Raw genomic sequence first — 24,783 nt, 5'->3', positions numbered from 1 at the left:
TCGGTATTGTTCATTCTCGGTGATGTCCATTCTCCGTATTGTCCATTCTCGGTAATGTCCATTCTCGGTATTGTCCATTCTCGGTAATGTCCATTCTCGGTATTGTCCTTCTCGGTAATAGCATTCTCGGTAATAGCATTCTCGGTATTGTCCGGATACGCCGCTGCTGTTATTCATAATTTGGGTCTCTTTATCATCTACTTTACGTGCGTGCGTGCGTGTTTATGTGTGTGTGGGGGGTGTGACAGCCCACCCATTATGGGTGTATGTGATGTTTGTTAGTTACTATTGTGATGGTACTGTTATTTCTAGGGCCGCCAAGTGTCTAGCTCCGACTTAAATGGACACTTGGTGGACCCATCACAATGCATGCTGCTTCTTGATCTGGACTGGCTGCCGTGAGGACGCGGAAATAAAGCTGTCTGAAAACTATTGTGAATCTCTTTACATCGACTATATTAGGAGGTCTTCCACAGGGGGGACGTGCCTCACCAGCCATGAACCTCACCGCACATCACTGGTCAGAACTATCCACAAATATCCGAAGCAGAAGTTACAACTATTCGAAAATATCCGTGATAAGGTTTACAATAGAATCTGAATCCGACCCGAGTGTCTCAAAATTGTGCAAATTCCAGTCAGAACCCTATCCGAGTCCTTCATATGCTCATCACTGTTATGTAGCCGCGACGATGTTTTCGTTTTAGTTTACTGATCAAGCGAGACGAAAGGCACGTGTTGATTCTTTGATTACGCTTCGAAATACTGTACTGATTAGATCTCTCTCCTGTATCCTCTATTATTCCTTCACGCCGACGTATGGTTGTATCTTGTATATAGCTACATATCTATAGTCGACTACAGTCGCGTCGTGCATATTGATATTATTGGAAGAAAATAGAAGTCTTCTGACGTCGTTCCGATTCAAGTACGTTACTTTAAACTCCATCATGACAAGATTCCAAAAGAAAGTGGTGGTCATTACCGGTAAGTGTAGCATGCAACGTATAATATTAATAAAAATCGTCCATGGTTTTGCCTGTATCGGGAATCATATTCTCAACAGTTAGTTATGTTATGCGATGGGGATTGATTGCACTGGAAAAGTCGGTGGTTGGAAGTTGTGTGGGCTAGGTGAATGACCCGTACCTTGATACAATTCTAACGCCGGTAAATCGGTTGCTGCAGCAGTTCTTCGCCTGTTGTCATTTAACCTATTTGCCTGTTTGCGTGATTTTGAAATATAATACGTAATCATCTTGGAGATTATGGGCTTTCACTGTCCAGTACCAAAATATCAGTGGTAACATGCCAAGCCATACGTTAAGAAGTAGGCTTCGTACCGGTTCGGAGTTAACCACGGCGTTTCCTGCCAGGCGTCGCAACAATAAAAGATTCCATTGAGAGTTGTTTTCTTAATCGAAGTTAATTATGACGCGTTTAAAAATAGACGGACGCACGCGGAGTTCATGGCCCAACCTGTACGAATGGGCCAACGAAAGAGTGCTACCTCAGAGTTATAGAGCTAAATCCGCTTGTCTGAAGCCTGGTTTCGCTGGTTACTGGTTAGTCGCTTAAAATTCACTATGACTGTCACATTGATGAACATTCAAGAATGGCCATGACAATCGCCCGTGACTTGAACTCATCCTACATGCTATTTAAAGCTGGGCAAAATTGGGTACGTGTGTGATTCGATTCTAAATCGAGTATTAGGCTTCGAGGTTAGTCCAGTATTCGAGTATATTACCCATTATGACGTCATCGCATCATAAATGACGTGGAACGTCCAAATAAGCACATTCTATGCGATCACAAAGAATATAATGCCAGTCACAAAACACATAAAAGATAATTCGGAATTTTTTCGACTTTACCTTTTTGATTGCTCTTTGTGACAATGCTGTGGGATGATCGTGACTTCATAGATATGCCGTTCCACTAACTTGTATAGCTCTGTACTACATTTTTCGGGTGGTGCAATACGATCAATCGAGGTTTCAAGGCTTCTACATAAAATATGTTCAATGCGGTGCCAACTGTACAAGTGTACAGTACATACGTCCAAGCCAATATTAGGGTTGGGCAAAATGATTTGAATACTTAATAAATCGACGATTACTTCGATTTCTCTGCTTCAATTAACCGTGGTTGCATAATCGGTTTCGTTGCTGTGGCTGACGAAATGGGCTGACAGGTGCCTCCAGCGGAATAGGAGCAGCCGCAGCGATTGACTTCGCGAAAGAGGGGGCGAGGCTTGTTATCGCTGGAAGGGATCGGGAGAGGTTGGACAGCACCGCCAAGAAGTGCAAAGCTAACGGTGCCGAGGTCGGTGTACGGAATTGAAGATTAGCAGAACATACTTTTATGCAATTTATCGGACATTACGGTTGTCAGGTCCATGAGTTCGTTGGGGATCTCGCCGAATTTGACAATCTCGAGCTGTTGATCAAAGAGGCGGTCGATAAATTCGAAGGAATCGACGTTCTTGTGAATAACGCGGCGCTTGGTTACCACAAGTTCATGGAACAGGTGACGATCGCAATGGCGCGCTAAATGCTTCCACTTGTAGCTTTGTAGTTTCCGACTGCATTGGAAAGAGGAATTCCTAATAATAAATGTACCTTGCACGTCAATACCGCTCTTTTTTCGGCTAGTCACGCACTCAAAGTGGGCCCCGTCATTATTTGGAATTTTAGGGTCAGTGACTGGACCCTTCGCCGATTCTGGAATCGTAGTTTCGTTAAACTCTCTCTTGGTGGATTCGGGGTCATAAAAATTTGTGTAACGCCCTTTGGTGTATGGAGTCAAGTTCCGGAAACACATGCGGGTTGGAGTCGCGGTTTGTTAAAATACCCAGACTCCTACTACTGTAAATAGAAACCAAAACCACTTAGTAATGATAATAATGACTAAAATGAAACAGAATTTTCTGCGTGTACCGTAGTTACTGGAATGTTGGAGTCGGAGTGTTAAATTGTCGAAACCACTAATAAAAATGTATAGAGTAGCAGTTGGAGTCGTGGGTAAAGTGAACCGTCTCCACTGCCCTGACTCTGCTACCCGTTCCTAAAGCAAGCCGTGTTACCCACAAGTGTCGAGCTGAATGCCAGCGACATGACATGACGATAACACACTATTATGTGTATAGGTCGAGCTTGAAGATTACGAAAAGCTTTTCAAAGTCAACTTGCGAGCACCCGTATTCTTGAGTAAATTTGCGCTTCCGTACTTGAAGATATCGAAGGGTATGTCACTGTTAACACCTCTAGCATATTGACGATAATATGTTGTTATCATGGTATGGGTACCCGAACTGATTCACTTCCTTTTTAGGCTGCATTGTTAACGTCTCATCCTGTGCATCTTTGATGTCAGTTCCGGGAAGCGTCACCTACAGCATGACTAAAGCTGCGTTAGATCACTACAGTAGAGGTTTTTCCGCTGGTAACATCATTCTTTTTACTGAAACGTCAATGAGAAAGAATTGCGCAATCGCTTTGCATTACAGAGTGTGCCCAATATGGGGTCCGCGTAAACACGATCAAGTAAGGCTTGGAACATACTATTTTCCGTGATTTATTTATTGTCTATCTTCTTGCATGACTTGTTCACAGCCCTGCTGTCGTGCCGACGCGTTTCGCCGAAAATTCGGGGATATCGAAGGCCGATACCGAGACAATGATGGCAAATATTACTAAAGCGCAACCTTTCGGCGCTATCGACGCCCATCAGGTGTCCGAAGGAATCATGTATCTCTGCTGCAGTGGAATGACTACTGGGGTAACGCTGCCGATTGATGGAGGATTGCTGCAGAGCAGCAAGTTTAAATAGATGTTCCCTGCTGGCTAATTCAAAAACTGCGTTTGATATTGGGCTTCTGCGTGTTTCGTTGCAATGAATGTAGTTGGCTACGACAGGTTCCTATCAATCATGGAATAAAAATCTGACGGATGTAACCGTATTCGAGGCTTCGAAGTCAATAATGGCTACATGGTGAATCAACTACAAAGGGAGATCGGTCATTGCGTCAGTCCTATATACGGTTGGTTGCTTCATTTCTTTCCAATTATATAGAACGGTGGTTTTCAACTTTTTGAGAACCATCGGCACCAGAGAATTCTAGAAATCCCTGATCCGCACTGATATTTTGCAAAAAAATTCTTAGGCACACACAAACCAATAAATTATTACACATAAATGAAGAGAGTTAGAGGGGCACTGCACTCTAAAAATGATGTGGTCTCAAATTGAAGGGTAAAACGAAAAAAAATTGGCCGCAGCCGTTTGCTTCAGAACGCCACCGTAATGGAGCTGCGATGTATTGAAATTTCCACAAACATCACGCTCCAGCAGTCACGCAGAGATCAAACTTTATATAGTTGTCAGCCGATGTTATGAAGGAAATATGTCGTACACGCCAAGGGGGTTTAGATACCGCGTTCAGCGGAGGATGTTCAGTCAGGAGATTTATGTCAAAATCGGGCCTATTCTGTTTCTGTCGTGTAGTCTAGCAAGTTATACAAATGCGTCGCAGCAGCAAAAGTTAAGGAGCCACTGTACCTAATATCCTATCAAGTTTATTTTAGTTATTCCTCGCCAAAATAAGTCAAAACATTATGCACAACATTCATCCGCACCACGCTTGTGATCCGCAGTATTTTTTCTCGTACCCACAAGTCCGTACAATCCCACAGGTTTAAAAGCACTCATATAGAATGCTTGAATGAAATTTCCCAAAATATTTCCGTCTCTAGTCAGGCTCTAATGTGTTGTTTATCACATGTTCATTGTTCATGTTCATTATTCATTGATACATCCGTGATCCACAAACACCGCCCTCATGTTCAGCTTGTTCGCCAATACGCTATATTCGTTCTCCGTGTCGATGCTTATTACAAATTTGCATCAATTTTAGACAAACTACGTCCTTATGATTACTTGTTTAGTGGAATTTCGAAGGTATCAACGGGGCCTACGATAAGTTATCGCAGTCCCCGGTGTCAAGCATCAACTGTAATTAAAATGCTGGCGCTACTTACAACATGCGTCGCGGCATAAATTACCTCAAGTGTCATATGTTCCTCAACATGCCCCAAGTGTTTATATTTAAGACCATTAGGAGACTCGAGTCATCCCAAGATAGGAAACTTATATCATAATTTGTTTGATACATTTCACTCTGTCCGACTATTGTAATTTTATGAAATTATTCGTCGGTTATGAAGCCAGATTATTCACGATTAGACTGATCATGGTCAGTGGCAATGAAAGAACGAGAATTAGCCAATCAAACCCATCTGTAAATACGTATGGTCTTATACGCTGTCTATTCTCCACGTGTGTGCTTGTCTCCGGCTGTCCGATAACTCGACGAACTGCCTCCCGCGATTTTCGGCTATCGTCACGAAATGGTCCGGTTTGTTCCCCTGTATAAGATACCCGCCGTCTAAATATGTGTGGTAATAGAAGACGCGGGCGTCCGTGGTCAACTGTGTCTCGATATCGACTTGGTCCGGCGAATCCGAGTGCGATTGGAACTTTATTCTGTTATTCTCCAGCACGGTAGCGTATCGCCAGCCCTGGCGTGACGAAAATCCGAACATATACCCGGAATTTTCGTTTACTATCAAACGCCAGTAGTACAGGTCTGAAGACGGTTCCCCCGCCTCGACTAACATACCTCTCGAACGCCATCCCATTCCGGTTACAGGATTACACACACGGCACCGGTACGGGCCCAGTACTCCGCTTGCTTCTTCGTGACACACCAGCGTCGGACGAATCCAAGAATTTTGACACATTATCTCAGAAACGCTTGCGCTGCCGTTGTTTTCACTGCAATCGTATCTTTCCGTGTTCGCATATTTATGGTGAAGAGAAATTTCACTCCTCAATCTGCGGTAATCACAGTGTTCTCCGGCTGAATCCTCGTGCAATTCCATACCGTCGATACAGTTTCGCATCGAGTCAATTCTTGCGACGGGCAGCACTCTCCTTCGTCGACAGCCCATTTTCTGCTGGGTGACCCTCAGCAGTGTCTTACTAACGCATCCTGTAGTCGCCGGGTTTGTGCTAATGCGACGTACGGCTTCGGGTTGGTGTGGCTTTGAGCACTGCATGATGAGATCTTCAAAGCAGTCATTGTGGTATTCGATCAAAGAGGCGAACGCTGAATTTGACATGCTCCTTGTTACGAAGGAGTGGCGACGACGAGGTCTTTGTACCGACATTTTCAATAGTAGGCCTACCGCTCAGTAGACTACCAAATAATGAATGAGTAACTATTAATTTTAATTAATGGATGTCAAAATAAAAATTGTCTATCATCAGTAGGGTATTTTTTACCGAAAAACGGAAGATTTTAATCTAAAATATCAGAATTTTGACATTTTTTGACCTCAAAAATCCTAATTTTGACCTAATGCAAATTAGGTGTTTCCCCACATTGTTAGAAATGCTCTACTTATTATCATTTCTGGTTCTGGTCTGTCCTTATGAAGTAGTTTGGCCTGAAAATACTTTTGACTCAAAAACTGACAAATTTTTCATGAAAAAACTTGATTTTAACGAAATCTGGCCCTATGAAGAATTCCAGTAGCTACATCACGTATTATGGTGGAAATAATTAAAATCTGTTGTAGCACAACGAAAGATACTTTTCCTACATTCTCGGGTAGAAAGTGTTTATCCTTACTAAGTAGCTTGCCAAGAATAGAAAAAGAACGTTCAACATAGTAGCAGTTGTTGGCTGACAACACTGACGTTGTGCCTGCGTACACTGCTGCTGACACACCGTGTTGCTTCATTCTGACAATGGTGTCTACATCACAATTTTTCATATTGCGCTTCTTGATATAAGAACCATGCAATGACCAGCACCCAGTCTTGCTTCAGTTTGTATATTGCGGTACGTTGAGCATAACACAATGCCAACCTATTTGTTTTATTTGAATGTTTATGATTCACAATGAGCCGTCTACAACGGTAGGCCAATAAAGTAGGCTACAAGCTGTAAAATGTCAAATGATAAGGTCCCCGACAGTTCAAAATCTACGATACAAACGAAATGCAGGTTGTAAAAAAAATTTTGACTTTGTTTACAATTTTGAAATTTTTTGACCTAACGCTACAGTTTTGACCTAATTTTGACTTTTTCAACATGTCAAAAAAATTGCCATAATCAATCATTGCACATTCACTCGATTCGGTGGAAGTGTCAGATTTGATAGTCCTGGGATGGCCAGGTTTTGAGTGGCCCCGGAGATAATTTTGAAATTGGATATATTATCAAAAAAAAATTTTGTTCTGAACTTGCAAGGCCAACCAAAAATTTGATTAGCCTGACCGCAAAAATTGGGATGTCGATGATCACCAGCCGAGAATCTTGGTGTATGACCATGACTAGGGCTGGGCAAAATCGAGTACCTGAGTGATTCGATTCTGAATCACGTAATATGCTTCGAGTCGAGTAATCGAGTATCACTTATTATGACGTCATAACATGATGTAATACGTCAAAGTTCAAATATGTCCCGTTTATGCCAGCACAAAGAATATAACGCCAGTTATCCATCTCATAAAAGATACTTGGGTATTTGTTCGACCATACGGATTTCATTCCCTTGGTGACAATGTTGTGGGATAATCATGACTTCGAAAATGTGTTACGTCCAGTAACCTTCGTAACTTTATATCATATGTTTCGTATGCTACGATTCCGCCAATCAAGGCTTCAACAGTGCAAAATAGTATCGAAACTATAATTCTCGTTGATAAATTAACTTTCAGTGTTGAGAAGCGTATAATTTCAGTACTCGAAAAAATCGTATTTTACTACTCGACTCGAATCATCAAAATTTATATTCGATTCAGATTCGAGTACTCGGATCATTGTGCCCAGCCCTAACCATGCCCAATTACCCATAAAGTAGAATATTTCGCGGCAGATCTGTTTGACGTGAAATTTTGCATAGCACAATTCGGGCGATTTATGTCACTCGATTTCTTACTTTTAATATTGGTAGTATTGGTACGTCATCCTGAAAATTATGTGAGAACATGCGACTTCGCGTCTGCGCTCGCAGAAAGATCGTCGGCGATGAAACCTTGGCATAACATGATAGACACATTTTCGCCGAAACTTACGATATTGCTATTTCCAAGCGCCGAATAGTCCTGAACTTGCTAAATAAGCCCAGCTATATACATAGGCGACCCGCATTATATGCAAGTAACAATATTGACCGAATTCATTTATTAACTTTGAAAAATGTTCGCGCTTTACAGCTAGGACATAAATGCACACTGAGTTTTCATGACATAACTGCTAACGATTTTGATGCGTAGTAAGATGTTAGGGTGGAGCCCAATTTCTCTGCTGAGTAGCGATTCTCTACTCAGCAACGATTTCGTAACTCAACTCACGCCAAAAAGGATACTCATACTCAAATGCGTCCAGATCGGCACTAAAACTTAAGTTAAGGAACCACCAGACTTAAGTGTCAATTTTCACGGTCGAGCGGCGAACCGTAGTTTGTAACCTAGCGACTCCCGCCTTTTGTTGTCCGATTTTCTGTACTGCCGACTAGAGGTAAAAAGCCTGCTGTCTGACATGGTAGTATCGCGTTTCGTTTAATTAATTTATTAGATGCGTTTGGTTGCACGGATTCTGCTTTCTACATTTGTTCTACACAAATTTAATACCTACAGCTTTCTAAAATTTGTAGGTAGATATATAGTATATTGAAATGGCGTCTAACATAATGGAAAGAGGTACCGGTATTAAAAGAGAACCAAATTTCCAACATAAAGAAAAGGCTCTTCTGCTGGAGCTGGTGAAGGGGTGTCCAATAATAGAAAACAAAAAGACCGATAAGGTCTGTGCCGCAGGAAAGGAAAGAGCCTGGGAGCTGCTGGCTTTAGAGTTTAATGCTGCTGGTATCAGCTGCCAGAGAAGTGCCAAATGTCTTCGGAAAAGATGGCTGAATATGAAAGAACGCTCTAAGACTGATTCCGCATTACTTAAAAGAGAGCAGAGAAAAACTGGTGGAGGACCAATTGAAGTAAATGTGGATCCTCTTAGTGAGGCAGTGGCATGTATGTTCTTGAAGTCTTCAATATCTAGTGCTGCTTGAAACAAAAGATTACTTTATAGCTGTCGTCCCGGGACAGATACGCGATTTGGGCAACCCGTTTGACGACGATGGAGCAAAGTCTTGTGAGTCACGAAACCTGATCTCACATATTAATATCTGTACAAATGCTCTTCAATTTTTAGATGTGGTAATGAATTTAGTATCCGACAACGAGCAAGACATTGAGCGGACCTCCAGGCTCAATCTGAGCTCGAGTTACAGTGTTCGTGGTGAGACAATACTCGGGATATGTAGAAATCAAGATAAACTCATTCGAACCATTTAATATCTAGACGACAGCAGTTGTAGTAATGATTTAGAAGAAAACAAGGCGCGATATATGAGAGAGAAATTGAAGGAAGCGGAATGGATGAAGGAGTTAAGAATGAGGGAGAGTAGATGGATGGAAGAGGAGAGTGAGTTGCGAAGAGAGGAGCTACGTCTAAAAATTATGTATCTAAAATTAAAGATGGAAAGATTGGAGAAATCTTGAAAAACTGCCAATTTCATCGGAGCTGCATTCTTACTACGTTATTATCGTTCCTATTAGTTTCTTGATGAATTATCGATGCAATAAAAGAGTAATCATTGTAAATACGATATCAAGTGCCGAGGTAGAACTGGTACTCATGATATATCATAAGGTCACGCTCGAATCAACGCGTAGAACGTAACAGAAATTGCTCGCACGTGTCATTCTTCTCGACGGCGGTCGTGCGGCGAGCATCTTGGTAACCGAAGCGCGGGCAGCGGAGGCCACTCGACGCGAGGTAGGTCCGAATATTTCTTTTGCATCGGTCCATTGTGTTCAGGATTGCAGTAATAACGGCTTGGTATATTTTCTACCGTCTTTTCCTGAACATGTCTCGTTAACTTTATACATATCGTCAATTTCGACTCATTATGGTTAGCTTAAAGCAGTGGTTCTCGGACTGTTTAAGACTCGTCCCCCTTTATGATAGTGAAAATTTTGACGCCCGCCTTATCGTCATATCACATAATGAAACCACTTTGCTATAGCAATCCCAAAGGATGGTTTGATGGCATGGAAGGTTTTGACTGTTCCCTGTTGATGAGAGAATTCTCGAATATGAAGTTGAAACTGTACACATACCAATACTATTAATTGAGGTAAATCGCGCTGAGCTTTGAAGAAAAATTGAGTTGAACGCAGCTTCGTGGCCCCTTTCTGGTGACTTTGCGCCCCCGATTTCAAGTACCGCTGGTTTTAAAGGTTGCCGATGGCACAACATTTGTGATATAGCTGTTTGGTTGTTTGTCAATATCTGCACATAGCATTGAACCTGACAGTTTGCTCGCATCAACCACTACAATTTGTTATCAACCGTATTCTTGAGCACTTTCCAAAACAAGACTTCAGTTCATGTTAACGCACAACATATTTTTCAATTAGGGTTGGTGCGATTCCATAAAAGATGAGGACATTCGCGTGTAAAATGTGCATACTGGCTTCGTCGACAATTAGGACAGCGTGTGTACAGGAAGGTGGGTCATAGTTGCATTCAACTAGTAGATTAACGTTGCACTCTGTAATATCTGGGTTGTTGTGCATAAGAAATTACATTGAAACGCTAGTAGGTTGTTCAGGTCCATGTTCTCCTGCTACCTGGCCATAGCCTAATTGCCTGACGTTGCAGTTAAATCGAATTTTCTGCAACAACTTGATATATGATTTATTAGTTGAAACCAGGAAACAAAATAACTGAATAAAATGAGGAATATAGATCAAGAACTCGATTGATACGCTGGGCACGGCTTACATTTGAGCAATCAAGCCCTCCCTCACTGCCCTCCCTGAAGCTGTATCGCCAGCGTTGGAACGTATTTCCGGAATTTCAATATCATAATTGTCTTCCAGTGACTGGTTCCTGCTTATGGCCGCATTATGGAGGCAAGCAATGGCGATGATTATGGTCAATGAATTATCCAGCCTAGTTCGCAATGGAATGCTGAGAGCCAGGAATCTGCGCTTTAGCACTCCGAAGCAGTGCTCCACACGGGATCGTGTCGCTATGTGCATCTTGTTATAGCGCTTTTCCTGGCGGGTTGTGGGATTCATCAATGGTGTCATCAGATAGGGCAAGCAGGCATAGCCGTTATCGCCCAGAAGAACACCATCGAGTAATCCACTCTCCAAGTCATCCTTGATTGAACTGTTATTGAAAATCCGGGAGTCGTGGGTAGAGCCAGGCCACCTGGCAACTATGTTTAGAATTTTACGGTTACTGTCACATATCACTTGCACATTCACTGACATGAATCCTTTCCTGTTTCTAAATATCTCTGCTTCATCTCCACCTGGTGATACAACCGGAATGTGCGTACAATCAATCGCCCCCACGACTCCCGGAAAGCCATCAATTCTAAAGAAGCCTTCTTTCAGCTTCTGAGCATCTGCATACCAGTATTGTATAAAACTCGGCTTTTGTGTGGCGATTGCATAAGCAATTCTATGTATACTGCGCCTTGCTGTGTTACGTGAAACACCGATCAAATCACCGTCTGACTGTTGAATATGCCCTTTTGCGAAGAAACGCAACGCCACAAGGAACTGAAGTAGTGGAGGTAGACACTGTCCTCTAACCGACAATGACTCATCGTGCTTTATCACCCCAAAAACGTCAATGGCAGAATCCTTGGAAAATCGATAACGGCTTTTGAACTCTACTTCTGAATACTTTTCAAATGGGTTGGTGACATCTTTCAAATATTTCTGTGGTGTGCGTGGACTTTCTTGTTCAATAAATTCTAATACTTCCAGTGGGTCTTCAGATGAGGAAGTTGTTCGGCTGCGGCAATCCATTTTAGTGATTAGAGTACGTTCTAAAGAAGTGTTAAAAAGCAAATGTAAGAAGTAGGCTACTGTTATATGTTGCGCTGATCAGAAGCTACTTGGTAATCCAGATATCTAACGCTAGAGCAATATTGAGCGAATACTTCGACCCAATATTGCGGTGCGGGTTTTATATCCTATATTTCAGTAGGAAATTGCAGCTAACATTTCAGAACCGCTGCATTCTCATCTCTCCTGCGCTAGTCAGTGAACTAATAGCGGGAAAACCACCGCGTCGTCATGGCAAAGTCGTCCACGCGTGTCCGTTTTCGGCTATTAAAATCTGGCAACACAATATCGAAAAACGGCGTCTGGAAATCGATACTCAACTGAGTAGAGAGAATTGGCGCGCACTCAACGCTGAGTAACGATCGATACTTAGTTGAGTATCGATACGCATTTGAGTAGAACTTGGCTGAGGATAGGAATTGGGCTCCACCCTAAGTCTTGTTTTCACCGTTACCTAATCCGGCTCGCTCCTATCGGACAACTAAAAACATGTCAACAACATTCAAATGAAACCGCGCAATGGTTCGTAAATCTCATATGGCCCTTTTCGGCGAAAAGGTTGGCCACCCCTGTATTAACTTGCATCACTCATGAACGCCAGACGCCATATTCCGCTCGCGCTCTGAAGCATCGCGATTATCGAACTCATTTTCGGAGCCTGTAGAAGCTTATTTCAACATCGTAACTTGAATGTACACGTACACTTGGATATCTTTCGCATAATTTAGTAAATATAGTATATAAATATTTAACATAGGCTTTAATAAACTACAATTCAGTTACGGCATATGGCCCATATCTATAAACGTAATGTCGTCTCGTTAATGGTGAACTCCTGTCCAACATTTTAAATGCACCTCGTCCTTGTTTGAAGACATAACAAGACCGTTTGGATCACTTTCGCCGTCTTAGAAATGTGATAGTATATTATGCTTGACGTTTACTATATATATACGCTGATGAAGGTCTGCACTGATGCTACACAACACAGTGACGGATAGCCTGTTCACCTTCAAATAAGCCTATATACTAACCTCAATCAGTCACTGCTGGCACCTTGACGGGATACATGATATTATTCGCTGTTGGCAAAACGTGAAATGCATTCACGATTGTCACAGCATCAACCTGTGTGTAAAGGTTTGATAGTCATTTATTGTATACAAGTTGATTCATTAATCGTTAATTTCCTGTCGAATAAATTAATTGCAGTTCCTCTGATGACTACATATTCAATAGGTAGAAAACTGATGAATGGCCATCGAGAACAATGGTCGCCTGTGATGTGGTATAATAATCTGCTAATTTTCACAACCTCTTGAATGAATTTCGTCGATAATGTTAGTAGTATTCACATATTACACTGTCAAGATTTTTACTCTTTCTCAGCCCACATGCTCAGGTTAGCCAGTACAGCTGAAATCTTTGAAATCTGCTATCCGCTGGAATGCATCCAAATGCTATTTATATATATATATATATATAATCGAAATACTTAAAACGGAATCGGTCTATTATGTGGTCAGAGCTGTACGAGTTTTGAGTCAACGTTCAAAAGGGTGTACCACAACGAAAAAGGTTGAAGAGCAGTGCTCTGGCATGCAGTGTAAGTTTGTATATTTCTACGCTCACTTTTTGAGTCGACCTGCAGCATTTTGAGAAAGAAATGTATAGGTTTTAATTTAATTGTAAACGTTGACTCTTCGACTTTGGTTCGTTATAACTAAATCCTCCTTCGGGTTTTCACGAATGCGATTTTGAGACGTGGCATAAGAACGTTACTGAACCGACGTAAAACGATCTACTCGCCACACTAAACAAAGTGGACGATATGAAGAAAATTAGAGCAGCTGACGTAGGCTTACTAAGGATTGCATTTAAAACAAAAATCAATTTAGAACAAACATGTTTTTCATTGTTGTTTTTGGCCATGACGTCACGAATCCTTGATTGTGGTGGCACAGTGGATTGACATTGGCAATTGAAAATATTATGGTTAAATATGGATCCTGCGATGAAAAGGGCTTCCGGAATCCGGCCACTGTCATATACAGACCAAAAATATCTTCAAGGACTACATCGACATGCAGTATTTTATGGTCGGTTGTCGCGTCATCATCAGAACTAGAGCCCGACCGATATTGGATTTCCGAGCCGATACCGATAACACCGATATCCAGTACCTCCACCGATAACCTCGATATATTCAGCCGATATTCAAAATGTATGGAATCTGGCTCAAGGCCCATATTTAACACCTCAGAGCATTTATTTCAACAACTTTACAGCCATTGATATGCTTGAACATGAAATAAATGATCTAGGGGCTATAAAAATATATCAAAAGCACCAATCCAGCAGTTGCAGATTACAGTTCACGAAGCACAATTTCTCGGCGCTTTCTCCAAGGAGTGAACTTCTGTGGTCTTTCATAAATGATGTATATAGTACTAAACACAGTGAGCAGTCTTTCACTTGGTACCTAGTGGCACAGCAAGGATTGGAAATCTTTCTTCATTTCGGTTCCACCGCTCCCTTGCAGGGGATCTTTCCTTCAATGGTTTCACCAAATATTGATATTCTTCTGGCAGAGCACCTGGAGCCTTCAGCACATCATCAACAAATAGCTGAAGAGAAAGTTGAAAACAACTCAAATTGTCCATGTCTGCAACTGCTCCACCCATCCCCCTTGGGCCTTGACCATGACCAGCATTTCAACAATCAATTGATCAATATTTTACGCTCTCTTGTCAGAATTGGCCAATGTCATCATGGAATCAAAAATGTTCGGATCTGTTATTGGCTTTACTCCACCTTTGCTTGATTTTCTTGCCCTCTATGCTCGCATATTTCCTATCATGGTGGCCCCGCAGGTCTCATCCCTCAGTCAGAGTGTCAGACGACTTCATACATTACTGGTATAATTAGCTCTGTTGGTACCGAACCAATAGCACTATCTTCAGAGAAACGTTTCGACGCGACGCTTTTCTCTATCATCACGAGGGCCAGTCCAGCATGATTGAAGTTCTCATTTCTCTTACTGATTGAAATCTTCTGCAGACAACTATCCATCCAGGATCCAGCTGCTCTCTGTCTTTGGTGATCGATTGCTTACTGCAGGGAGATTCCCACGAAGTCAGCGGGGCATAACGGTGATTAGTTATCTACAATATTTTTCAGATAGGAACGCCTACTGCCCTCTATGCAGCATGCACTATATGCAGCTTGGCCATTTATTTTTATAATTTACCACCCTCACGTCTTCTATCGACTTCTCTGACTCCCTGCCACCATGTTGTGACGTCACGAAAAAGGCCGATATTTTTTTACCTTCAATGGTCGATACCGATATTTCTCTCCAAGCGTGATATCGACTCGATATTATCGGCGAGCCGATAATCGGTCGGGCTCTAATCAGAACACCCATTCCGTACCAATGATCTATATTTCCTTGCTAGAACTGTTTACCCGACGACGATTACGAAGGTTCCAGCCACTCCATATCGTATACATCGACTATATTGGATGCAAATCGTCCGTAGGCTCATACTACATGTTTTTCGAAAGTTTTTAACAAATATGGCATATAATATACAACGTTTGAAAAAAAAAATTAAAATGGCATTTGTTTAAAACACTGATTAAAACATGTTTTAAACAAAGTGTTTCAAAACAAAGTTTGTTTTAAATGCAACCCTACATGTACTATTTTGAAAGTGCACATTGCACATAGACAAAATTACTCTGAAAGGCCGTGGACCTCTGAGTCAAGAGTAATATAGCAGTGTGATCAGTGACCACAGACAGCTGAATTAGTTCTTTATGGCCTATCCATTTTACTGGAAACTCTGAACTTTACGGGGAAGTATTTCTTATTACGGAGCTGAACAATATCTTGAGTTGAGCGAAATAAGCTATAGTGTTGTCGGACAAGACTGCTGGTTTCGTAAGAACTATCATGTCACGTCTTCGACATGGTAGCAGGCGAACCGGGTTCAATTCTGGTCGGTATCCGAAGCATTGTGGGTTTACCTGGGCTTCTCTTCCGCAGTGTCGCTAGTTCTTACGGCGTCAAAATTTCCTAGAGACAGACCTGATGAAGGACGGAATAATGGATCTAAGTAAAATTAGCAAGGACGCGTAAAGACCAAGTTCGAACACTGCTGTTACATGGGGATCTAGGCCGACGTGGAGATGATCGATTCGGCATTCTCCTATCTCTTCATTACATCGCATTGAGTCTTGCATATCGCATTGTACATTGTGTGTCTGTAGAATGGATGAATATGATCCGACGTGTATTGATATTCCTCGTGTTCTAACATCTGTGATCAATGGCACCTCATTTTATCGCTTGCCTTTTATATTCTCTGCTTCACTTTTCATTCAGTGTGCATGCCTCTTTTTTACATCGCCTATAGGCCCATGTGGTGCCTGATTTCAAAGACTACTCCAAGTCGTATCGACATCGACACCTTCCTATCTTTTCATTTTATCGATCTGTTTTGTGGTGTTTGTGAAATGATGAAAATATCAATACTGATACTATGGTCTTTTTACACCAGGTCAATATTCTGTGATTCCTGAGCGGCCTATATAGAAAGACCCGCTTTGGTCAGGCTTTTTGTAAGACAGCTAGCTTACTCTGATCGATTGACGACGAAGAGCTTGGATAAACTCCCAACACACACATCATCAGGATTACCAATATATTTTAGGCTTATAATGTGTACCACGATAAAGTATTACATGCGTTATCGTCAAAGGTCACGATTAGTATAAAATAGGGAAATCAACATGTAAGCTGATTTGCCCTGATCGAAAAATTATAGTGCATTTTGTCTTCATGGGGTCTACGTCACAATCATGAGTGTCAGTGATCTCGGATTATCCATGTTTGTGCTAGTCTCTGATCATCCGATATCTCTATGCGATGCCCGCGACCTATTTTGTCTCCTATCCTGACGTACTGATAAGGCCGCGTTCCTGGAATAAGATATCCGCCATCTGAATCTTTGTGCATGAGATGAAAAACTCGCCCATCGGTAATTGGCTCCGCCTCGATATCAATGTGATCTGGTGATTTTGAATGAAGTTGAAATCTGATCCTATTTTTGCCTTGCACTCTCGCGTATTTCCAGCCTCCTTTCGTTAAATGTCCGAAAACATACCCGCTTTTACCGTTTTTTGTCCCGGTCAATTCCCAGTAATGTAGGCCGGAAGCTGGTGCGTCTACTGCAAGCACCCGCGTACCCGATGGTCGCCATCCCATACCAGTTATGGCGTCACTCAAATAACAAGGATGCGGCCCCCTGGCGCTGCTGAAGTATTTCGGAACTGAGCACACTGGTACGATCAATGAAACTTGTCTAGCAATGTCACGGCACACTGCTGTTTCATCGCCAGCAGTGTCATCGCTTGAATCCTCGACCACTTTCATATCATCTTTCATTTCTATCCTATGCAGAGCTCTAGATTCTTGCGATCTTGAACATTGGTCGATGATGCCTTGCATACATGCTGCTAGGCTTTCCATTAAAGTTGAGATAGTCCGATTCGACATGTTTCTTTTCATCAAAGCATATGTAGCAATATATAGTATTGAGAATCAAACGAGCTCTATTCCAGGGGTGGTCAAAGTAGTCAAGAAAGCTACTCAAGTAGAAGTAGAAGTAGCGACGAAAAAATCTACTCAAGTACGAGTAGAAGTACTTCTTCCATAAGCAACCTAAAACTACTTGAAGTAGAAGTAGAATTGACTGACTTTAAAAGTACTCAAGTAAGTAAGTAGTGAAAACGATCCTAATTCGTTCACATGGATTGTAAAGCTAAGCGAAAGGTGACGAGCTTGATTCATATTGGTGCATACCTGCAGGTATCCAATTTTTGATAGCATAAGCATTCGTACACATCATGGGATGAAAATGATAGTATTGATATGGAAATGCGATATTTATCCTCTGTTTTCTCGAACAGCACATTTTAGAAAATAGCATGGTATGGCGCCATCCCTCCCCCATATTATACGGTCCGTAGTTTAGTCGAAGAGCAATACGGAGAACTTGTATAGGATACGGTGCAAACACTTTGCGCGATTAGTAAACGTTAATAAAAAATATGGTGGGCCGTAAAAATGTCATACTGTGTAGCTTATATCGAGATATCCCTGTGTGAACGCAACCACGCCAACCCGCGACCTTAATTATATTCATCGATACTTTCGATAAATCACACTGGTAACTCAATATCCACTGCGCGCGGAGCGCGACGAAAATTCTGGGCTTTACGCAACTTTCATGAAAATTAAATGTTGATACTCCGTGAAAACAGCCCCGAAATTCCTCAGGCTATCTTTCTGATTGGAAGATTGAACTATTTCTACTTGACAAACTGAAAATAGCGAAAAGTAAGTAACTAGATCACAAAATATTGCGAAGTAGAAGTAGAAGTAGCGAAAATCAGATCTACTTGAGTAAGTACCAGAAGTAGAGGAAAACTACTTGAGTACTTCGAAAAAGTAGAAGTACTTCGTTACTGACCACCTCTGCAGTCTATTCTAGCAACACCTTTATTCGCAGAGAATGGAGCTGGTACAAATACAATGAATCGCCTGTTTTAAATTTTATTATAGTAGGGCCCTTTGCAATATGAGCCGGAATCGGAATCGCGTGCTCCTCACGAAATAAATTTGTTTCTGGTACATTTGGGCGATTCCAATATATTTCCACTATACCGACAATCTTGATGGGGGGGAGGTCAACGAATAAAAGCATGCAACAAAGTGACTAATAACAATTGGCCCACCCGAAGATGCACTATCATTCATAAATTACCCTAAATTTTCGAAAGAATTCCCTCTATCAACTCTACCGGTGAATCTGATCACATAGACTGAGAAAGGATAAAGATTTTATAGTAATATGTGATACTATGCTACTATTAATGACGGAATCCATTAGTGAATCTGAAAAATTCGTCTCACGACCAAAACCAACCTCAGTAACTATTCATAACAGTACCACTCGCAATTTCGGTGCGTATAATAGGCTGATGTGAAGAGCGGAATAGTCCCAAGGTCACTGGAAATGGAAATTGACAGTTTAACACAGGTATTTTGCGCCCAGCTAGTTCATTACGGCTATGCCGGGGAATGCGACCGTAGGCTACGTAAAGTAATCGAAATGCGGCCGTGATTGGCAAAAAGGTTGATCAGAATGATCACCTCTGCTCTACGCTATCTCGACACACTATAGTATAGGTTCTGCCTACTACAATGTTGACTGCATTCTGATCAAATTATTACCCGAATGGATGCATCTAACGCCGAATACTAACGTCAAATACCATTAGAATTCGGCGCGCGCAGTACTTATGTACGTTGTTATACAGCGTTGAGTCAGTGAGCGACATAATGCGTTGGGTCAGTGTTGGTATAGACTTCTCCAGATGCAAATATCTGATTTGATTGGAGTGGGTGTTTGGATTATGAAACTACCGGGGCCATTCACCATATACACGAGTAATTTCGATGTGACGATGGTTTTTCTGATAATGGCTGAGTCATTATTGTAATTTTATTGGTTGCAAATCGCCCGTAGGCTCATACTACATGTTTTTCGAAAGTATTTGAACAAATATGGCATAATTATGCAATGTTTGAAAAAAATAATTCAAAAAGGCATTTGGTTAAAACACCGATTAAAACATGTTTAAACAAAGTGTTTTAAAACAAAGTTTGTTTTATATGCAACCTTGCATGTACTAATTTTGAAAGTGCACATTGCACATAGACCGGATGACTTTGAAATGTCGTGGACCTCTGAGTCAAGAGTAATATAGCAGTGTGATCAGTGACCACAGATAGCTGAATTATTTCTTTATGGCCTATCCATTTTACTGGAAACTCTGAACTTTACGGGGAAGTATTTCTTACTGCGGCGCTGAACATTATCTTGAGTTGAGCGAAATAAGCTATTGTGTTGTCGGACAAGACTGCTGTTTTCGCAAGAACTATAGTGTCACAGCTATATAGCTTACTCTGATCGATTGACGATGAAGAGCTTGGATAAACTCCCAACACACACATCTTCAGGATTACCAATATATTGTAGGCTTATAATGTATACCACGATAAAGTATTACATGCGTTATCGTCAAACGTCACGGTTGCGTACATGAGCGATTAGTATAAAATAGGGAAATCAATATGGAAGCCGATTTTCCCTGATCGAAAAATTATGGTGCATTTTGTTTACATGTAGTCTACGTCACAATCATGAGTGTCAGTGATCTCGAATTATCCATGTTTGTGCTAGTCTCTGATTATCCGATATCTCTATGCGATGCCCGCGACTTATTTTGGCTCCTATCCTGACGTAATGATAAGGCCGCGTTCCTGGAATAAGGTATCCGCCGTCTGAATCTTTGCGCATGAGATGAAAAACTCGGCCATCGGTAATTGGTTCCGCCTCGATATCAATGTGATCTGGTGATTTTGAATGAAATTGAAATTTGATCCTATTATTGACTTGCACTGTGGCGTATTTCCAGCCTCTTCTCGTTGAGAGTCCGAAAACATACCCGCTTTTACCGTTTTTAGTCCCGGTCAATTCCCAATACTGTAGGCCGGAAGCTGGTGCGTCTACTGCAAGCGCCAACGTACCCGATGGTCGCCATCCCATACCTGTTATGGCGTCACTCAAATAACAACGATACGGCCCCCTTGCCCTGCTGAAGTATTCCGGAACTGAGCACGCTGGTACGATCAATGAAACTTGTCTAGCAATGTCACGGCACACTGCTGTTTCATCGCCACTGTCATCGCTTGAATCCTCGTCCACTTTGATATCATCAAACAATTTCTTCAACGAATCTAGCCTTTCGATCGGTACTTTCTTATTTCTACGAGCGACTTTGAGTGAGCTAACTCCGCGACGCTTGCCAATACCATCATTCTTGTCTATCCTATGCAGAGCTCTAGATTCTTGCGATCTTGAGCATTGGTCGATGATGCCTTGCATACATGCTGCTTGGCTTTCCATTAAAGTTGAGATAGTCCGATTCGACATGTTTCTTTTGATCAAAGAATGTAGCAATATATAGTATTGCGGATCAATCGAGCTCTATTCTAGCAACACCTGTATTCGCAAAGAATGGAGCTGGTACAAATACAATGACTCGCCGATTGCATCCAGTTCTATACAAAGGTGGTCATTAACGAAGTAAACTACTCTTACTTTTTCGTAGTAGGCGTAGTAGGTTGTTGTTGTTGGTTATGATATTCATGGTGTTTCGACTACATTCGTCATTTTACATCAGAACGACATTCTTCATTATGATTCGGTATTTACCAACTTGTAGCACACGGCCCACTTCTAGGCTTTAAGACACCGCTTCTACCTCTACGCCAGGGGTGGGCAACCTGCATGCGGCCGTCGACACGTAGTATGCGTTGGCGGCCGTCGACATGCAAATTGAAATTTTCTTTGCGCTCGGCACGATTCAATACGACTTCATTTTTTGATTTTAATATAGTAGGGCCCTTTGCAATATGAGCCGGAATCGGATTGCGTGCTCCTCACGAAATAAATATTGGGGATGGCGTGAACGTGAGGTTCAAGTTCGCGTTCTGTGTGTTAACCTCGGAAATTTAGAGGTTCACGTTCACAAACGAACCTTGGTAAGTTCTGCACTGTGAACCTTTTTCATATATTACAATTTTCCACCTCATTATAGCATTATAGGTCAAAATCCATCGCATTTCAACTGCGGGCAACTATATGCATTGCGCTGGCAGCATAAAAAAATCAGCACTAAACGAGCATGCACCTTGACAATCTCAAAATTTTTACTTGCATTGTTACAAAAGTTTGCTCGAAATATCCAGTTTCCCGTTTGTAAATATTTAGTGACTCTTTGCTGTGAGCTTGACCCGCAATCACATAATATCAAGAGCGAAATACGCTACAGGTTAGTCAGCAAACGATGCTTATTCAACCAATCAATGAAATTCATATAAAGAATTCATCGTTGTCTAATGTAAAAAAATCTAGCTGGCGTAGGGGGACCATCTTGATTTCATATGTTTATTGTATCATAAAGAACAAATCCATGGGATTGGGGTGTTGGCTACGCCTGGCAATACTCCGGCCGGTCTGGCCTAGACCGTTCAGGCGTAAGCTTATATTCTCTTGCAAGGCTTCGTCGATATTGACTTTATGTGATTATTATATCATTTGCTTGCTCCAGATGATATATTTGGGTACGTTTGAAAAGTTAGTATGCACTTCAGCTGTGTGGCATAATGTGGCCCGAGTCGTCGCTAGCAATCGTGTTGTACATTGATATATCACTTCACTGAAATGTAGGGTTGGAATTAGCAAAATGACGTCACGTGATGTCATGAGGCTCACGTTCGCGTTCACACAGAACCTTTCAAAAAGGTTCGCGTTCACACGAACCTGAACCTTTCAGAGGTTCACACCATCCCTAATAATATGTTTCTGGTATATTTAAGCGATTCCAAAATATTTACACTATACCGACAATCCTGGTGGGGGTGGAGGTCAATAAATAAAAGCATGCAACAAAATGACTAATAACAATTGGCCCACCCGAAGTTGCACTATCATTTATAAATTGCCCTAAATTTTAGAAATAATCAACTCCACCGGTGAATCTGATCACATAGGCTGTGAATGGATAAATATTTTATAGTAGTATGTGATACTATGCTATACTATTAATGACGGAATCCATCAGTGAATCTGAAAAATTCGCCGCGCAACCATGACCAACCTCAGTAACTATTCATAAACAGTACCACTCGCAATTTCTGTGCGTATAATAGGCCGCTATGAAAAGCGGAATAGTCCAAAGTTCACTGGAAATGGGAATGGATAGTTTAACACAGGTATTTTGCGTCCAGCTGGTTCATCACGGCTATACCCGAGAATGCGACCGTAGGCTACATAGGTAATCAAAATGCGGCTGTGATTGGCAAAAAGGTTGATCAGAATGATGACCTCTGCTCTACGCTATCTCGACACACTCGAGTATAGGTGCTGCCTACTACAATGTTGACTACATTATGATCAAATTATTACCCGAATGGATCCATCTGAAGCCGAATACTAACGTCAAATATTATTAGAATCCCGCACGCGTGGTACTTATGCACGTTGTTATACAGCGTTGAGTCAGTGAGCGAAACAATGCGTTGGGTCAGTGTTGGTATGGACTTCTCCAGATGCAATTATCTGATTTGATTGGAGTGGGTGTTCGGATTATGAAACTACCAGGGCCATTTACCATATACACGAGTAATTTCGATGTGACGATGGTTTTTCTGGTAATCGCTGAGTCAATATTGTAATTTCATATCAGAAACCTCGTCAATTAGTAAATATTGCATCTGATACATCCATATGGGCCGAGTTTGTACTGTCCGAAACGACGGTATCGCGAAACACACTTAAAATTCTTATGATCGGTCTATAGTGATTTAAACGCTGAATATAACTCGTATTACATGAACATAAACCTATTAAGAAATTTTGACTATCTTTTACGTCTAAGATTGCCGGATCACGTCTGTGTGTATTGGTTTATCCTATACCGCGTTCCGACTCAGATGCCTATTTCAGTTGCTTGTCCATCTCGTATTTATGATACATCCCTCTGAATATTTTATTTCGTGTGTTAAATATTTTAGCATGTCAGTAAGTGGTGTGTGGCAGCTTAGAATATCGACGAAATGACATTGCACAACGCAGAACCGCACATGCAAATACGCATGCACAATAAACACGTTTGTGAAATGATCTCATGGTGATGAGTACGAAGCTGAGCGAAGCTAGTTGTGGCGTAGGCCTAGTGAGGGGATCGAATGGCGGGATTTCCACTTCGCATTTTCGATTAGGTACTTGTCATCATTTTTTCACTGCGTGACTACGGATGTTCGCGACATCACGTCATTATTTACAAAATTCGCCCTATACTCCCAATTTTCATCCTGCGGCTATACGCCTATGAGTCATTACACCGATCTTAATTGCTGCCTGTTAAAATGATGTTCAATCCGTAGTTGTATAATTGCAATGTTAACGACGATGGGCGGATTTAATGAATCGTAGGCTACATGTTATTATTCTTTATATATTTTTATTTTTTACTATTCTTATGATTCTTGTCTGATTTTTACTCCAGTATCGCGGGAGATAGCGTAGTGGTTAGCTTCATACTCATACCCCCAAATAGTCCAAGCAAAAGCAGGGTTGTAATGACTCGAGTCACGATTTTGTGATGACTCGACTTGACTCGAGTCATTTTCTCGAAATACGGAAATGACTCGACTCGACTCGAGTAAATCTGTGTATTGACTCGACTTCGACTCGAGCCATTCCGTATGACTCGAACCAAGTCATAAATAACTCAAGACTCAGACGGCCAAGACCGACATTTCATTGTAATTTCGAAGAATAGTGAAATAACCACACTTATATTGAGATTTCGTCTATTGGTACTGGTACTTGAAAATGCGACGAGGAACTGCTGAAAGCGAGGAAAATTAGTATATTGTAGCGACCCTGATACGGCGTCACGTACCTAACAGGGAAGCCGGTGTGTTCCTGGGCTCCGGACCTCGTCTCTCTGCGATCGCCGCCTGCTGCGCGCTCGCTACACGAAACGCCTAACACACAGTACACCAGTCCATACGGTTATAATAAGATTATATTCCACGACACAGTACTCAAAACGACGTTTCACACTAGACTCATATTA

At 41.7% G+C, this 24,783-nt stretch overlaps 3 protein-coding genes across 5 annotated transcripts in view; 2 read left to right on the top strand and 1 right to left on the bottom strand.

The window, feature by feature from the left end:
* Positions 1-783: 783 nt before the first annotated feature.
* Positions 784-3,964, top strand: LOC145452598 (putative oxidoreductase TM_0325). Its single transcript, XM_080330791.1, has 7 exons — positions 784-987; positions 2,198-2,328; positions 2,398-2,532; positions 3,152-3,248; positions 3,337-3,447; positions 3,512-3,548; positions 3,618-3,964. Exons 1-7 carry the CDS (start codon positions 951-953, stop codon positions 3,832-3,834), a joined length of 765 nt encoding a protein of 254 aa, XP_080186917.1. The 5' UTR covers positions 784-950; the 3' UTR covers positions 3,835-3,964.
* Positions 3,965-4,159: 195 nt separating this feature from the next.
* Positions 4,160-24,783, bottom strand: part of LOC145452592 (uncharacterized) — a 230,416-nt gene continuing 209,792 nt past the window's right edge. The window contains exon 2 of one of the 2 annotated variants that reach the window (XM_080330783.1): positions 4,160-6,262. In XM_080330783.1, the coding sequence (XP_080186909.1) occupies positions 5,319-6,233 (915 nt within the window). In that variant the 5' untranslated portion in view covers positions 6,234-6,262 and the 3' untranslated portion in view covers positions 4,160-5,318. Of the gene's footprint in view, positions 6,263-20,087; positions 21,138-24,783 lie in introns of those variants that run through there. The other variant, XM_080330784.1, reaches the window with a different exon arrangement.
* LOC145452808 (myb/SANT-like DNA-binding domain-containing protein 3) lies at positions 8,363-10,550 on the top strand. Of its 2 annotated transcripts, XM_080330947.1 has the most exons (4): positions 8,363-9,099; positions 9,158-9,220; positions 9,281-9,367; positions 9,431-10,550. In XM_080330947.1, exons 1-4 carry the CDS (start codon positions 8,751-8,753, stop codon positions 9,628-9,630), a joined length of 699 nt encoding a protein of 232 aa, XP_080187073.1. In that variant the 5' UTR covers positions 8,363-8,750; the 3' UTR covers positions 9,631-10,550. The 2 variants fall into 2 exon arrangements, with proteins under 2 accessions (XP_080187073.1, XP_080187072.1); XM_080330946.1 differs by having other exon boundaries at positions 9,158-9,367.

This window comes from Botryllus schlosseri, chromosome 12 (assembly GCF_051294905.1).
Source record: "Botryllus schlosseri isolate E-star chromosome 12, Bs_hap1, whole genome shotgun sequence".
In the NCBI taxonomy this organism is placed as follows: Eukaryota; Metazoa; Chordata; class Ascidiacea; order Stolidobranchia; family Styelidae; genus Botryllus; species Botryllus schlosseri.
Note: the sequence above shows the minus strand (reverse complement) of the source record. Positions and strands in the feature narration are given on the sequence as shown.